Genomic DNA, 18487 nt, shown 5'->3' with positions numbered 1-18487 from the left:
CAAAATATGGCAGTCTGATTCGTCACCGGAAAATCTTGAGGTGACCATATAACACCAATCCTAAAATCTCTGCACTGGCTGCCTATTAGTTTCCGGGCACAGTACAAGGTATTGGCAATAACCTTTAAAGCCCTCCATAGCTTGGGTCCAGCTTACCTGCAGAATGCCTTTTGTGTACAATCCACCCCGCACTCAGGTCCTCTGGGAAAAATCTACTGCAGCCAACGAAGACTAGGCTGGCTGCAGTTACTCAGAGTGCCTTTTCATCTGCTTCTTTTAAGTTATGGAATGACCTGCCGGAAGAGATCTGACATATCACCTCTCTTGACTTTAAAAAAGGCAGTCAAGACGGATCTCTTCCGGCAGGCCTTCCCTGATTGATCATCCCAGTTCTACTGATATGGGTTGCCCTATAACTGTCCCAGAATGTCTCGCTCAATTATGTCTATTTTACATAATTTTAATCTGTATTTTATAGTGCTGTTTAGTTTTAAGGTGGGGGGATAAGGGGATTATGGAGTTTTATTATGTATGTACTTGTTTTTTTTATGTACTTTTATTTTTATTATTGTAACCCACCTCAATCCTTTGGGACAGACAGGGTATAAATAAAACCTATTATTGTTTTATTGTTGTTATTGGACACCAATACTCATGAGCCATGGCCAGCATAGCCAATGGTCAGGTATGATGGGAGGTGTACCACAACATTAAGAAGGCAACACATTCTCCATCCCTGGGTGTGAATATGAAAAACCCAGATTTAAAACTTAGTTTTTTGTAGTACTCATCACATGGGCTACCTATAACATCTCAGCTTCACCTAACTTGTAGGAATATTGCGAATCACTCTGAGCTTATTGGAAGATTGATAACTACCCAAGGGACATGCTTACTGAGCCAGATAAATGGCCTGCCTAATCCAGCACTGTTTAATCTGGCCAGTTTCCAGGGTCTTGGCAGAGTTCTTTCTTAACCTCATTCAACTTTAAATCAAGGTAACGATAACACGAATAGAACCTGGGACCTTCTATAATACGCAAAGCATACAGTTCAGTAATTAACTGTATGTCAATCAAACAGAGTCTCCCTTTGATCCTGGCTTGACATTTTATTGAGACAGTCATGACAATAAAAAAGACAACACATCCTCTAGAGCACAGAGAGACTACAACAATTCATCAAGCACACTGACCATAGCTTGGGAATATCTCTGGCTTTACTTCGTGAATGAAGATTCAGGAAGGACTCATCCCGCGCTTTCTACAAGTGCGTTGATGACTAAAAAGGCCAATCTGAGATAGACAAGTCCGGTTGCAGAAAGCAAAGCAGAAAGTCTCCTTGGATGATGTTTCCGGACTGTGGTTCTTTCTGCATTCTTTCTCTTCAAGACTCGTTCAGCGTGAGCTTTCAAAGAAGGCTGCAGCATCATGGATAGTGCATCTACATGCCTCCCGTTGTGAGGCCAGGGTGGACCATTGTTGGTGATCAATTTGGCCGAGCCTGAGGTGTTGTTTCAGGGAGTCCTGTATCTCTTCTTTGGGGCACCCCTCTTACGCTGACCGATGGCGAGTTCACCGTAGAATACTATTTTTGGGAGGCGATGATCCTTCATCCTAGAAACGTGTCCTGCCCAGCGCAGCTGCATTCTCAATAGCATGGCTTCGATGCTAATGATCCCTGCTTGCTCAAGGACAGCAACATTTGTCACATAGTCAGTCCAGTGTATATTAAGAATTATGCGTAAACAGCGTTGATGAAAGCTTTCAAGGAGTCGTAGGTGTTGGAGATAGGTGACCCATGTTTCAGATCCATAAAGGAGAATAGACAGCACAGTGACTCTATACACACTGATTTTGGTGCTTCGCCTCAAGTGTTTGTTACTCCAGACTCTTTTATGAAGCCTTCCGAATGCACTTTATGCCTTTGCTAATCTGTGATCGATCTCTTTATCAACCTTGGCATCTGAGGAGATGATGCTTCCCAGGTAGATGAACTGCTGGACGGACTTAAGCACAGAATTTCATACAGTGATGTGGGGATGGCAGTGTTCTTCCTGAGGTGCAGGCTGGTAGAGAACTTCCATTTTCTTTAGACTGATTTCCAGCCCAAAGAGCTCTGCAGCTGTTGCAAAACAAGATGTTAGGCATTGCAGAGCTGCTTCTGTATGGGCAATGAGGGCAGCATTGTCAGCAAAAAGCAGCTCACGAACTAGATAGTTTAGGGTCTTAGTGCGAGCCCTCAGGCGGCTTAAATTAAACAGGATACCATCAGTACGGTAGCGTATATAGATGCCATCTTCTTCTTCGAGATCTGCCATAGCCCTTTGGAGCATCATGCTGAAGAAGATTGTAAATAAAGTTGGAGCGAGAACACAGCCTTGTTTCACACCATTAGTTATTAGAAAGGGTTCCGAGAGAGTGTTGCTATATCTGACTTGACCTTACTTGCCTTCGTGTAGCAGGATAATCCTTTTGACGAATTTTGGGGGGGGGGCATCCTAGTCGTTCCAGGATCTGCCACAGACCTTTTCTACTCACAGTGTCGAAGGCTTTGGTGAGGTCGACAAATGTTACATATAGTCCTTTGTTCTGCTCTCTACATTTCTCTTGCAGTTGTCTAAGGGCAAATACCATATCTGTAGTGCTCCTATTAGCTCTGAAGCCACATTGGCTTTCAGGAAGAAGTTCTTCTGCATTAGCAGGAACTAATCTGTTCAGGAGTATCCTTGCAAGGATTTTTCCAGCGATGGAGAGCAGTGTTATACCTCGATAGTTTGAGCAATTGGATTTTGCTCCTTTTTTCTTATACAGGGTGATGATGACTGCATCTCGGAGATCTGATGGCAGTTCACCTTTTCCCCAGCAACTCACAAGGAGCTCATGGAGCATGGAGTACATGACTTCCGTGTTTCCAAGCTTCAGGTGGAATTCCATCAATCCAGGCTGCCTTGCCATTTTTCATCTGTTGTATGGCCTTAAGCGTCTCTTCCAAAGTGGGAGCTATCTCCAATTCATTTTTCATCGGTTGTTGTGTCATATGTTGAATAGCTGGACTATTCGGTTGGCACTAAAGAGGCTTTGGAAATGGTCAGCCCATCGGTTCAGAATGGAAGCTTTATCTGTGATTAGTGTTCGACCATCTGTACTGTATAGGGAGCTTTGGACCTGATATGTAGGTCCAAACACTGCTTTAAGAGCTTCGTAAAATCCTTTGGAATCAACCAGATGTGTCTTTTCTGCTAAGTTGATCCACCACTTGTTCTGAATGTCTCAGAGTTTTTTGTTGGAGTTGACTACATGCGAGGCGAAAGGCTGCTTTTTTTACATGGCAAGATGGCTGGGCGAGGTGTGCCTGGTGAGCAGTTCTCTTCTTTGCCAACAGCTCCTGGATCTCTTGGTTGTTTTCATCTAACCAGTCTTGATTTTTCTTGAGGGAGAATCCTAAGGATTCTTCCGCAGACTGCAGGATGCTGTTTTTGATATGTTGCTAAAGCGCTGCAGGAGAAGAGTCTACAGGATGGTCTTCAAGTTTTGTTTGCAAATTTGCCTGGAAGTTGTCTCTCATGGCAGCTTGTTGAAGATTGTTGACTTGGAGTCTTCTGTTTAGGATGCCACCTCTCTTAGGTTTAAACTTAAAATGAAGATTTAGTTTACAACTTACAAGGCTATGATCTGTTTGACATTCTGCACTGGGCATCACTCGGGTATGAGGGACATCACGAATATTTCTCTGGCGCACTAGGATATAGTCAATGAGGTGCCAGTGTTTGGATTGGGGATGCATCCAGGTTGTCTTCAAGCTATCTTTCTGCTGAAAGATAGTGTTTGTAATAGTTAGCTGCTGTTCTGCACAAAACTCTAGCAGGAGGCATCCATTATCATTACAGTTTCCAACACCATGCTTGCCTAAAACACCTTTCCAGGCTTCGAAATTCTTTCCTACCCTGGCATTGAAGCCACCAAGGATAATGATTTTATCTTCTGCAGGGACTTTTTGTATGAGGTGATGTAGGTCTGAGTAGAATTTGTCTTTCTCCACAGGGTCAGCTTGCATAGTTGGGGCATATATACTGAAGAGAACAACATGTGGGAGGCGTAATGAGATAATGCGATCAGAGTGTCCTCTTGGCAAGGTTTCGAGTTTGGAGGCAATGGAGTTTTTGATCATAAAGCCTACACCTGAAAGATATTTTTCAGTTTTGGGTTTGCCAGACCAGTAGAGTGTGTAGCCGGCACCGTGTTCTTTAACGCTACCTTCCTCGTGGAGACGAACTTCACTAAGAGCAGCGATGTCAATGTTAAGTCATAACAGTTCGTGGGCTATTAGAGCAGAACGACGCTCAGGACGTCCATTGTCTGCAGAATCTTGCATGGTTCTGATGTTCCAGCATGCAAGCGTTAGTCTATTTGCACCTTTGGAGGCTGGTGTGTGCCTTTGTTTCTTTGTCTTTGTTTGACCGCATCAGAAGATGCCCGTTGGCCACGGCTAGCCAACCGGGTAAATGGTGATGAGCTTTCTTTAGGCCACCTTTTCTAGGCCCCTCTCCATATGGAACAAGCAGTGCTCTCTTTAAAAAAGGGTGCTTGGTCATTCAGGATGCTGCCGAACAAGACTGTCATCCCCCGGGTCAGTCTCAAGCAACCAAAGTCCTGAACTGCCTGCATGCAGGGTTGGGTCTGCGGCTTCCAGTGCATCTTTACACCTGCCGTTTCATCCCTCGCCTATCGCTACAGGGCTTTTTTGGAAGATGGATGTATCCTTCGAGCCCGTGCAATGGGTTTTTCTGGTGGAGAGCAGCATGCACAGAACTGGCCTCACCCTTTAAATCAGAGGTTTGCCTGCTAAGGCCTTGACAAGCATTGACAGTGGCAATGAGGTCCTCGGGTCGTAGGTTTGATTAGAGTTTCCTTCTCTTAGATGGTTTACCTTAAAGGGTTAGACGAGCACCATCTGCCCGGGTTTTGGATTAGAGTTTTCTTTCTCCTAGGATGGTTGCCATAAGGCTAGAAAGCCCATCCTGCCCTTTGGTGCTCTTGGTCAGACCCTTTGGTTGTGACCTGTCTGGCATGGGAGGCCCTGCCGGTGGCTATTATACCAGCGCCAGCATAGCTCACAATTTCATTAGGGTAAGCAAGCCTCTCCCCCACGACAAGGGGGCGTCAGTGGAGAGGTTGCCAAAATATATTGCCAAAAACAGCCTTCAACATATTGAAGGTCACCCAATGGGTTTCCATAGCCAAGTGGGAGTCATCGCCCAATGCTAAAACTACTACACCATGCTGGATCTCTGCCTTTAAACCTCCTGTCATTCTGTGGGAAACAGACTTTGATTAATTGGTTAAGGTTGGAGCCTGGGGCTAAATAATACAGGAAGCTAAATTCACATCTTCTCACTCATCCTTTTGTTTTCCATTTTAAAAAATCTTCCAAGTAGGTCTCATTGAGTTAAATAAACAAGACATGAGATGTACCACTGATTTTTGTAGATTATATTTCTTGATAGGGAGTCAGGAGCCATGGAGCATACAGTGATTCGGTTCTGTAGGAAAATGTTATTCCTATGCTCAGAGGCATTCCAAATATTTCTGATTTAGAATTCTCCACTTTTGATTCAGTGACTTATCTTTGTAACTTGCACTTACAGTAGTCAAATACAACCTACTTCTAGCTGAAATTAACACATCCCTTACTAACTTTTAATTTCACTTATTATTCTTGCTGTTGTGTGCCTTCAACTCATTTCCAGCTTATGGAGACCCTGAGGCAACCATATCATGGGGTTTCCTTGGCAAGATTTGGCTTCCTCTGACTTTGCCTTGGCAAGATTTGGCTTCCTCTGAGGCTGAAAGAGTAGGACTTGCTCAAGGTCACTGAATGTGTTTCCATGGCTGAGGGGGTATTCAGAGCCTAGTTTCCCAATGTCCTAGTTTGACACTCAAACTGTTACACCATGCTGGTTCACTAACTTTCAGTAAACCAGTAGGTTGAAGGATAATGAGGGTGGGAGAGTATAGCAAAAAGGGGAGAAAGAAAGATGAGTGCAAAAACTGAACCGGACAGGATGAAAGCCTATACTTGTAATTGCCTTTCCAACTTGAGACATGACAGACATGTATATTCCCTCCACAAGTAGACAACAATTGGATTATAGGTTTTGTAATCCGTCGGCGGTGAGAAAATCCATGGGACAGCTACTTTAAAGAACAAAAACAGCATTTCTGAAGGTGACAATAATGAAATGTGCCCTTACTGTGATCATAATCTCCATGGCATTCTCCGTAAAACCCTTGCACTGCCCTGGAAGTTAATGTTCAAAGCCTTCACATTTGCAGCTTTGACTTTTGCAGATTTGATTATTCATGGATTTGATTAACATCCCCAAATGAGTTTCAATTCAAGAAGCATATTACAAAAGAACAAAAGGCAAAGATCAATAATGGATAAAATATGAAGACTTAATTTGTAAAAATATGGAGGGGAAACTCATCGTAAAAAAGATAGAAGAAATTAATATAAATGGAGAAATGCAGGACTGGTTTCTATATAACCAACTAAAAAGCTGCTTTAAAACTGACAATGAAACAATCGGTTTGACCAATGATAACAATGAACTTGATAAAATAATATTTGATAAACAAGGAAAACATATATCTAAATATTACAAATTACTGAAGGGAAGAGATTTGGAAACTGAAGCGATTAAATATAACATGATAAGATGGGCACAGGACACCAAAAAAACAATCACTATAGAAGAATGGGAGAAATCGTGGAAAGGGACAAATAAATTTACACTCTGCCAAAATTATAAAGAAAACTACCTGAAGATGTTTTACAGGTGGTATTTAACCCCTCAAAAAATTCATCGAATTTACAAATCAGGTAGTGTTAGTTGTTGGAAGTGTGGAAGACCAGAAGGAAATTTCTTTCATATGTGGTGGCTGTGTCCCAAGAGAAGGAATTATTGGCATTTGATTCATAAGTTTACAGAAGATATCTTTAAAATAAGTATCCCTTTTGAACCGAAATTGTTTTTATTGAACATGACACATGACATCAAAAACGTTAAGTTAAGCAGAGTTATTTTATATATGGTTACGTGTGCAAGAATGTCCTTTGCACAATACTGGAAAACACCAAATATCCCACCGATCGAGGAATGGCTGAGCAGACTTTACGAGGCTAAGAATATGGACATATTGGCGGGTTACAAATGGCCCTCAAGGGGCCGTTTTCCCGCTGCCGCCATTCGCTGCGTAGGGAAGCCCCAGCTGCCAGACCGCGAGGCTTCCCCGCGCAGCAAAAAAGGAGCGGCGAAATGCCGCTCCTTTTTGGAACGTGGAAGTGGCGCCACGAGGGGTGGAGTGCGCCCTCGCGACGTCACTTCCGCCGCGACACGTCTGGACGCACAGCGTCCAATACGTCAACATGGCGGCGCCCATGTGGATGGGCACCGCAAAAAAGTCCGCGCTCCACACGTACTGGGAGGAAGGGCTGTCAGGAAGGTAAGAACCTTCCTAACCCTAATACGGCCCTTCCTAACCCTAGTACGCGCGGAGCGCGTACTTTATGGCGGTTTGTAACCCGCCATTGTCTGCTTTACTAAAGGGAAAATCTGTAGAAAGTATGGAAAAAGAATGGAGTGTATTGAATTTTATTGAAGGAAATGTGTTACTAAAAAGCTCAAAGAAATAAGGTTGATAGATAATTGAAAAACGGAAAGCACCATGTGAATTTAACATTATAAGTTATAGACCAGGAACAAGTGTATAGCTTACAGTATATAGTAACATCCAGATATAAGGGAAGGAACAAATAGAAGGATAACAATATGGATGATCAAATGTAAATATTTGTTATATGTTTAATTGTTTAAATGTGTAAATGTTGGTTTTAATAGGGGTGTTTTTAAGGTTATGGGGTTTCTTCTTCTTTATTCCTTAGATGTTGTAATAGTCTATTCTAAATTAAAAAAAATTCATGGATTTGATTAATATGAATGAATGAATGAGATGAATGAATATCTTCTCTCTAGGAATCTATAGGTCAGTGATAGTGAACCTTTTAGAGAGCGAGTGCCCAAACTCAGTGTCATTCCTGCAACTAGTGCTGGGGGAGACTTCCAGGGGTGACACTTCAGCCTTCCAGGGGGAGGGACTTCTGGAGGCAAAACCCAGTACATACTCTCTCAGCCTCAGACTAGCAATAGCAAACCCCTCTCTGACAAAACTTGCCAAGAAAACTCAATGATAGTTTCACCTTAGGATTGCCATAAGTCAGAAATGACTTGAAGGCACCACACACACAAGTCACATCCTCTCAACCTCAGAGGATGGCAATGGAAATCCCTCTCCGACAAAGCTTGTCTCATAATAGTTTCACCTTAGGGTTGCTAGGAACTGGTCAGAAGGGAGGGAGAATGCTCTGGACCCATAAGTTGGAACTGACTTGGAGGTACACAACAACAACGAGCATAATAAAACACAGAAGGCACAGCACAATAACAAGAACAAAGAAACTCAGTGGTTTCAGCATGTGACTCTGGAGACCCGGGCTCAAATCCTAGCTTGACCATGAAACCCACTGGGAGACTTTGGGCAAGTCACTCTCAGCCTCAGGGAAAGGCAATAGCAAAAATCCCCTCTGAAGAAATCTTGACAAGAGAACCCCATGGATGGCCTCATTACAACTCACAAGACTAGTTCCCAGAATCCTACAGCCTACATGGTGAGGGGCTTCTAGCTAGAAGGGGCAGGACTTTCATCCAGATGGGCTGTGCATCACCCCTCATTAACACAGCATGGTTTTCCGTGGGCAAACCAGGCTGCAGCAAGGAGCCAAGACAGCTATGCATGCCTCCCTGCCCCTCTTTGCCATGGCCCAGTTCTCCAGAGGGAAACCAAGCTGCAACAAGGAGCTGGACCAAGTGCGCTTACCCTCCCTACTTGCTGTGGCCATCACATGCCCTCAGAAACTGCTTTGCGTGCCAGGGGGGACATGCATGTCACAGGATCACCACCACAGCTGTAGGTCCTCCAGCATGACTCTATGGTCAATGTCCACCAAAAGTCATGCTGAAGGATCCAAAGATTCCTAGAGAGAAGACTTGTCTAGGCATCTGTAAATCTTCCATTGAAATTCTTTGGTCAACCTCTGGCTGATGTTGACTGTAAAGTTGTCCTGCAGGACCTAGAGTTTCCTAGAGAGGGGTGTCTCAGGTAAAAAAAAAGTGTGGGTTTTTTTTTTTTTTTTTGGTTGTTGTTTGCAGCTTTTCCACTTTTTACAGGGGCCCTGTGCCCCAATCCCAGTGAATGTGGAGGTTCCACGGTAGTAAATTAATGGCAATTCATCTAATGAAATAGAATGGGTTATGACTGGCAGTGGTAATAATTTAATTTCACTTTTATTGATATTTAACAATATCACATTACTTTTCAATCTAAGATTTCAAACTCTGGTTTCTAAGAGCTGCTGGTTGAAGTTGCTTCTGCTGTCCATCCAACAGTGGAATGGAAGTTAGAAACAGCAAACAGAAGCTATTTGTCCATGCTATGGGGAACTGGGAACTCAATTTAAACTAAGAGTCAGAATGTTTTACGACAAGAAGAAAAAACACACTACAAGATCAAAAAGAATTAAAAGAATGCTGGAGGCAATACACAGAAGAGTTATATAAAGAGACGAAAAAATGAATGATATGTGGAATGAAGAACCATATGAAGATGAACCCCAAACTCTAAAAAGCAAGGTGGAAGCTCGAATAAGACATTTGGAAGAATAAATCATGAGGAACAGATGATATTCCAGTGTAATTGCTGCAATCCATACAGACAGACTCAACCATAGTGTTAACTAAAATATGCCAACAAATATGGAAAACAAAACAGTGGCCAGCAGATTGGAAATGATCAATATACATTCTCATCCACAAAAAAAGAGACACAAAATGCTGCAGCAACTATAGGACCATAGCATTAATTTCCCACGGAAGCAAAATTATGCTCAGAATTCTGCAACACACTCCAACCATACATGGAGAGAGTATTTCCAGAGGTCCAAGCAGGATTCAAAAAAGGAAGACACACTAAGGACCATATTGCAAACATGTAATGGCTAATGGAGTCCACAAATGAATTTTTTTTTGGGGGGGGGAATCACCACATTATAGGCTACAGCAAAGCATGTGGTTGTATAGCTCATGAAAAGCTATGGATAGCTCTAAAGGTCATCAGAGTGCCACTACATCTGATAGTCCTGATAAGAAATCTGTATTTAGGACAAGAGGTTATTGCTAGAACAGAATTTGGAGAAACAGAATGGTTCCCAGTTGGCAAAGAGGTCAGGCAAGGATGCATTCTATCAGCCTATTTCTCAGTTTGTATGCAGAAAATATATTAAGAATAGCAGGTTTAGACTCAGAAGGAGGAATGAAGAAGCAACATCAACAATCCTAGAAATGTGGATGATACCATTTACTAGTGGAAAACAGCACAGAATTGGAACAATTATGAAAGAAGGTCAAAGATGAACGTGCAAAGGCAGGCATAATGCTGAACATAAAGAAAACAAAAATAATGACCACAGGAGAAATCATAAATGTAATCTAGATAATGAAGAATCAAAATAGTTAAAGATTTGCCATTGATCCAAATGATGACTGCAGTCTAGAAATATATAGAAGACTAGGAATGGGAAGGGCAGCTATGAAAGAACTAGATAAGAGCCTAAAGACATACAACTGAACACTAAAGTTAGAATAGTTCAAGCCATTGTATTTTCCATCACTTTGTATGGATGCAAGAGCTGGACAGTAAACAAAGCATATAGGAAGGAAATCAATTCATTTGAGATGTGGTATTGGAGAAGAGTGCTAAGAATATCACAAGACAGCCAAAAAGATAAACAAATGGATCCTCAAACAGATCAAGCCAGAACTCTCCCTGGAAACCAAGATGAGGAAATTGAAGCTGGTACTCTGGTCACATCATGTGAAGTCATGACTCACTAAAAAGACAGTAATGCTAGGAAATATTGAGGACAGTAGAGGAGAAGACCACACATCAGATGGCTCCTCAATTTGGGAGGTCATTGGGCATAAATCACAAGACTTAAGCAGAACAGTGGAGGATAGAGGGGCTTGAAGATGTTTCATCCATAGGGCTCCTATGGGTCAGGGCCAACTCAAGGGGTGTTAACAACAACATAGCAATTTACACATACTTAAAAATGGAAATAAACCAGAGGTTCAAGTTAAAAGTCAACTTGAAAACAGATAAGTCACTCCACAGAAATCATGTTTGCAACAAATAAGAATTTCTGCATCCAGTCCCCAAATTTCACTCAGATATTCCTGTGAAATCACATTTGTCTCATATGTCAGTAACTTCTCATCCTACAGAAAAGGGAAATATGTTTTTACATTCATCTTGTGCCATGCCTCCTGCCACTTCCCTCATTCAAAAGATTAGAATAGAACTTTTCCTTGATATTCCGTTTCTAAAACTGCATTAGGAAGATTGGGTGTGGGTGCTGTTCCACCTCCCAGTGTGTAGGTGTGTGGAGTATTTTCTTCTTACAGGCAGGCTACTCACAGGTTCTGTTGCTACTGCTGGGGTTTTCCTCCTTTCCCTCCCTCCCATACTGAGTGTGTGGATAGCCATGAGCAGCTATGAGGTGAGTTGATGGTGGAGGGCAAAGGACAGAAGCTTGAGAGGGTTGCTTTTGCAAGGAGTTTTAATGAGTCTATCTGAGCTGTTTAGACATGTTGTCAGGGTGAGGCATGTGAAAATGTGGCAGGTATATTGAAAAAGTACCTGAGTTGATAGCACTTGTGTACTATTGAGGTAAGAGAGATCTGGAATATCCTTGAATCCTTCAGAAGCTATATGCCCTCTTCATGGAGAGCTATGACTGAAAAGAAGCAAAGGAAATGAATAAAGGTGAGTGTCAGCTGGCAGGGGTGAGAACCATGAAGATGGTAGAGCTTTGTGGGTAATATCTGAGGTATTGACTTATGAAGCAAGATTCGCATGAGCTTGTTCAGTGCTTTTGTTATCGTTCATCTGCCTGAGAATGATAATGCTGACATACTTAACAAGGACGGTGTAAGATTACAATATATGTTCTCGCTTCTTTAAAGTACTAAACAAAAACCAAACATTATACAGAAGCCTCACTGGGAGTATGAAAAAGGACCCCAATCTTGAATTGGTGTGATTGTTTAGTGGTCAGACATACTTTGCAAGAAGATGTTTTTAAGAAATAAAATAAAATCCCTTTTGCTCCAATCATAGGTAGGGTAAAACAGAATGCTTTTGTGGTTAACATATTTTGTGGGGAAAGAAGTTGTGAAAGTGTACTACAGAAGCTATCAATAGGAAAGCCATGTTTGCCATTAGAGTAATTCTTGACAATAAGGGAAGCAAGTCATCAGAGAGATCATTGGCTGCAACAGGTTAATATTAAACATAATGGTCTAAAACAACAACAGGAACAAGAACAACAACTAGAATGATCCTAACATCTACCCTCTGGGCTTAAGCCATCTCCCTTGATTCTTTTTCAAGTGCATCTGCTAGGATGAATTAAAAAAAAGTTTATTTCTGTTTTGGAGAGGGAACAGGTTGGCAAACTCCAATTCTCTACGTTAACGAAACTAAGCTGGTTACTCTTAAATGGGATGGCAAAACTCCTTCCCACTGTTTCATCTTTATAAATAGCTTCGTTCCTTTCAGAGACTATGGAACATCCTGTTACCATATATATCTCCAGGGTTCTTTAAGTGGTGTGTTTCTTAATCTGCCAGTAATTCATTTTAAAGATTCCTGACAGCTTGGTGCTCTAGGCTTCATGTGTGAGATAGAACCCAATAGCTTAAGAGGGTCAAAACTATTAATTACAAGCATTTACTATAGCAATATCATTTACAGAAGGGAATATTGTTTGCTAATTTGGAATTTTTCAGATTTAGTGACAGTTTTTAATGACTTAAGGAGAAATTGTTACTAACACAAGTCTTTCTTTTGACCACAACCAAATGTGCTAAATTCAGCCTAGCTAATGTTCATATTTACTCACAACCAGTGAGTAAACAATATTGATTGTACTTATCTGATTGCCTCTGTCTTTTTTCTGTTTGTCTGTTTCCGCACTGCAGAAATAATCCAGTTTGATGCCACTTTAACTGCCATGGTTCAAAGCTGTGGAATTCTGGGAATTTAAGTTTATTGTGAAAAAAGCTCTCTGACAGAGAAACCTAAATGTCTCCCAAAACTACAATTCCCAGAATCCCATAGTATTCAGCCATGGCAATTAAAGTGTGGTGTCAAACTGGATTATTTCTGCAGTGTGGACAGCCCCCTAATCTCCCACATCAGCCCATCACTATTCTGAGTTCTTGGAAATTCTAAGCAGACGTTTAGAAACACTAAGCTTTTGCTGAACAACTGAAATACCTGTCTCTTGCCAAAACAGAAAGATTATTTTAAAAATGGCTAGTAATTCGAGCAAATCAAACATAAACATGCTCAGAAGAAACTGAATAAATCCACCTGGTCTAGCTCCTGTTTAGGACCAATTAAGTGATCATCTCTCTTTTTAGCATCTATCCTCAAGCAGCCACCATCACCACAAAGATCTAAGACATAATAACATCACTCTGATAAAACAGTTCCACACACAGCATTTCTCCACAAGTGGTTAGTCAAAACCACCCAGTTTAATAAACTAAGGTTTGAGGAACAGTTACCACAGCTTGTCCAAGAGTGCATCTACACTGTTGAAATAATGTAGTTTGTCACCACTTTAAGTTCTGCAGCTCCGTCCTATGGAATCCTGGGATTTCTAGTTTTACAAGGTCTTATCTGCCAAAGAGTGCTGGTGACTACAAAGCCTAAGATTCCGTAGGATAGAGCATCTATAATGTGGAGATAATTATGTTAACCTCTGCAGCTAGAATGTAGGGGCATCTCAAAGGCTTAAGCTGTGAAGAGGAACAGAAGTGTTGTGGGATAACTAGTGATCTGCATTTTTTGCTTGGGTTCTATCTGCTTTATACAGTTATATCAGTTTTATATCAATGTATCCTGTCATAGCTATATCTGACAGAATCATTCAATTTGTAGTTTGATGAGATACTAAGTTTGATGGACTAACTCTAGTGCCTATCTCAAGATATATACCTATGTGAAGAAGCAAAATGAGAGTATTGCTCTCTCCAAAATAAGATTAATCCAGATTTTAAATGTCTCGCATTGTATAGAATGAGAATTCTTCACATACAGAACTCATCTGATTTCTGTGTTTAGTTACTTTTGCTGCCTCTTCCTTTTCTTCTAAATGCTCAATTGAAGTTTTAAATTATTGCAATGCTAGAAATTTGAGGAATGAAGGGGAAAATAATTTGGGGGTACAGAATTATTATCTGGGAATCCTATCTTCCAGAATTCATTTTGATATAGCCATGACAGTTTAAGTAGCATGGAACTGATATAACTGTGCAAGGCAGATACCCTGTTTGTAAATACCTCATTTCATTAAATATAAAACACATTACAGTGGACCCTTGTTATACGCTGGGGTTTGGTTCCAAGATCCCCCGTGTATAACAAAATCCGTGTATGCTCAAGTCCCATTAAGTATAATGCCATAGCAAAATGATATCCCTTATAAAAAATGGAATATCAAGGTAAATTTATACTTTGTTGGAACATTTTCAAACCGTGTATGCTTGAATCCGTGTATAAAAAATCTGTGTATAAGAAGGGCCAACTGTATTTAAATCTGCAATGGGAACTTTGTGGCTCTAGCTAGTATTAAGGGATGCTCAGGGTTAAACTTCAGCAACATCTGGAGGGCCATGAAAATATCACACCTGACCTAAATGCTGCTGATTTCTTTGCTTTTACAAAGAACCCTAGCCTTACTGTGAAGCTGTAATACTATTCATGTTTATCTGGGACGTTTGAGAAACACATACTATTAACTTCTAAGGGACCATTCAGACTACCTTTTGCACCGAATTTTAACACAGATTAAAAGTGGGAAGTTCCTGCTGGCACTGGTTTTTACACACCCGGATCAGGGTTTTGTACACCAGATCCAGGGCAAATCCCCCTTAGAGCGGATTTTCCAAAAGTGGATTATTTCCCTTTTCTTTTTGGAAAACCTATTTCTTCCCTGCTGTGGGCAAATGTGAACTTGGCCCTGGTCATGATTGGGTCAAGTTCAGGGGAGGAGTTTAGGTCAGAGGGTGGGCAGTGGGCGGAACATGTCTCCCCTCTCGCAAGCGACTTTCTCTCTCTCTCTCTCTCTCTCTCTTTTCTAATTTTTATTTTTGACAGATTATGAGAATGCTTGTGCTACAGGTTGATACATATTGATAGAATGTGTATGCTTGTGCTACATTTCTCTTTTGTTTGTTTGCTGCTGACACAGCACAGCACTTTGCAAGTGGCATTTTTAATTATTTGTGTGTGTGTGTGTGTGTTACAAAATATGTGAATGCTTGTGCTACATATGTTTCCCTTTCAAATTTGGCTCCAAGGTTGACTCAGCCTTCCATCCTTTTGTTGGTCGCTAAACTGAGTACCCAGCTTGTTGGAGGCAATTAGCAGACAAATTGTAAACAACTTAGAGAGTGCTGAATTCACTATTAAGTGATATAGAAATGTAAATGCTATTGCTAAGTTGAAGTGGGTTCTAGTGTCTCAGTGGAGGTTACTTCTCAGCTTCTCCTAGAACAGAACCGTGGAGTATTGTACGTGCATTGTTCCCTTCTCAATTTACTCAGTTCATAACAAGCTGTACCATATGCATCGTAATCTCCTGCAAAATATGAAACTTTTACAGAGAATAATAGTGCAAGACCCTTCAGTGATGTGGAATGGATGGTTTAAATATGGATATGTTTCTGTAGATTTGGGAGGTGGCACTATTAGGACCTCTTGGACTTTCCATTTGAGTGAAACTTTTGGATGCAGTGGCATGATTTGATTTATTTCTGAGATAAGACAATATAAATGGCATGGAAAGAATTTCACTCTGCTTTTCTTTTTTTTAAACAGGAGGTGATACGTATGAATAAATGCTACATTAATGGACAGCCAACTATGACTGACTCTGCACACCTCCCATACCTATCGGAAGAACTGTGTATTCTTAAACATCTTTTGGGAAAATGTTTAGACTTGCTGGGTGCTGTTGCTCTGTTTATATTTATAATCCCTCTATTCATTATCCTTCTTATCTACCTTTCTGCTTTATTCCTCCTAATCTATCAGAAGACCCATAACCTGAAAGGAGATTATTGCAGTAATATATGGGATAATGGACGACTGATTTTAAGTACCATGTGGGATAAATTTGCAAGATTTTGGAATGGTAAGCCAAGTGGGAACTGTGTGAAGTTTTAAATCTATTATAGGATGATCTATATATGTAGGATCTAAGCAATATATACTCATTACTGGGAAAGAGTTGTTTTATCTTGCAATGTTTGAAGTCAAATTGGGCTTTCATTCCACAGTGTGTATCTGTTTTAGAATATTATTACACAATGCACTGGATATTAGTAATTGTTGTGTTGGTGGGTGAGTGTGTTTTAATGATTTATATGTTTTAATGTGGTTTTAATTTTTTCTGATGGTTTCATTGTGTTTTAACTTTTGTATTTTCTGGGTTTTTAACAATGTTTTTTATTCATTGTAAGCTGCTTTGAATCCCAGTCTGAAAAAAAGGCAGATAGACATCATCATCATCATCATCATCATCATCATCATCATCTACTTTTAATGATGCATGCATTTTACAAAAGACAGAAATTGATCTGTTGGTCACAGTCCAGAGAATTTTTGCTGTACGTGATGGTTTCTATGAATGTTAAACGTGCTCTATTCATGATTTAGGCAGGCAGGGCAGTAAATCAAACACATTGGGAGATATTTGGAATTGTTTGTATGCTTCTTTGGATTGTGCTCTTTGATGCAGAGGAAATAAAATGATTATAAGTTGAAGGTGGCTATGTTTAGCTTGGAGAAGATAAGACTGAGAAGTGACATGATAGCTATCTTTTAATATTCAAATGGAAGATATGCAGAAAATGGAACAATTTTTTTGCTGCTCTGGAGACTACAACATGAATCAAAGAGTTTAAATAGCAAGAACGGAGATTCCACCTAAATATTAGATATATTATTAGTGTAAGAGCTGTTTGATAGTGGAATAGATTGCCTCAGAGGGTAATGGACTTTCCATCTTTGGTAGTCATTAGAAAGAGGTCAGATGGACATCTTTGACAAGTGCTTTAATGGTGTATTCCTTCATGGCAAGGGGGTTGGATGAGACAGTCCTTATAATCCTTTCTGATTCTGTGGCACTAGTAAATTTAAGAATACAAAAAGGCATTATAAATTAAGCATCCTCCCTTTCTCACATTCCTTCACTTGAGCATCTGTGTTAAATGTTCAAGATGAATTTCAATGAATAAATATATAGCAACTTTGTGATGCAGGTTGAGTATCCCTTATCAGGAATTCTGAAATCCAAAATATCCCAACAACCAAAATTGTCCATGTAGGGAGCTGACACAGTGACATCTTTGCTTTCTGATGATTCAGTGAACCTAAACTTTGTTTCACACACAAAACTATTAAATGAATGGGTCAACTCTTGCATACAGTGGAACTCCTTATACACTGGAACTATGTAATCTGCTGAACTGAATTTGTAGCATACAAGTGGATCTCTTTTCAGGTGATATACATAGTTAATTGTTTGTAGTCAGATGTGTAACAATTGCTTTGGTATCAAAATTTAAAAATCTTTTCTCTCAAATGGTTCCGCTATAAAAATACTAATACCACATCATTATGGCAAGGCTTCCAAATATTTTGTGACAGAATCTATGGGACCAGGTTGTGATGTATGGGGGGGGGGTCTCTTACCAAAAGGGCTTGACCTCTATAGGTTACAGGTTAAGTCACTGGTTAATCTGCATACTACAAGCTGTTTCACCAAATAACTCGCTGTCACCACATATTGATAAGCAAGGAGCAGTAGGCCTCTATTTTTTATCTATTGGAGATATAATTCAAAGCCTGTGGGTGGGAGGACATATAGTAAGAATCCACTAATGCAGAAGTGTCTGTTAATTCCCATTTCCTTACTGATTCTAACCCTATTGCAAGAGTTGGAGAAATTACTTTTTGCCATACAGTTCTCAGAACCCTCCCAGACAGCATAGTCATTGGCCATGTCTAGCAGGGATTTTCAGATTTGTAGTCCAAGATTTGCTTCATCATTCTTTCTGTAGGCTGCCAATCATTTATCCACTTAGGCTGCATCTACACCACAGAAATAATCTGGTCTGACACCACTTTAACTACCATGGCTGAATGCTATGGAATTCTGGGATTTGTAGTGGCTTGTGACACCAGCAAAGCTCTGGCACCAACAAAGCGTTGAGCCATGGAATAATCAGACCAGA

General features: G+C 40.6%; 1 protein-coding gene across 1 annotated transcript in view; it reads left to right on the top strand.

Annotated features, from left to right (window-relative positions):
• The first annotated feature begins 11661 nt into the window (after positions 1-11661).
• The window catches only part of LOC121929349 (transmembrane protein 68-like), a 33867-nt gene continuing 27041 nt past the window's right edge, over positions 11662-18487 (top strand). The window contains exons 1-2 of the mRNA XM_042464836.1: positions 11662-11676; positions 16068-16383. Coding sequence (XP_042320770.1) covers positions 11662-11676; positions 16068-16383 — 331 coding nt within the window. The remainder of the gene's footprint in view (positions 11677-16067; positions 16384-18487) is intronic.

Source organism: Sceloporus undulatus, chromosome 4 (genome assembly GCF_019175285.1).
Source record: "Sceloporus undulatus isolate JIND9_A2432 ecotype Alabama chromosome 4, SceUnd_v1.1, whole genome shotgun sequence".
NCBI lineage: Eukaryota > Metazoa > Chordata > Lepidosauria > Squamata > Phrynosomatidae > Sceloporus > Sceloporus undulatus.
Note: the sequence above shows the minus strand (reverse complement) of the source record. Positions and strands in the feature narration are given on the sequence as shown.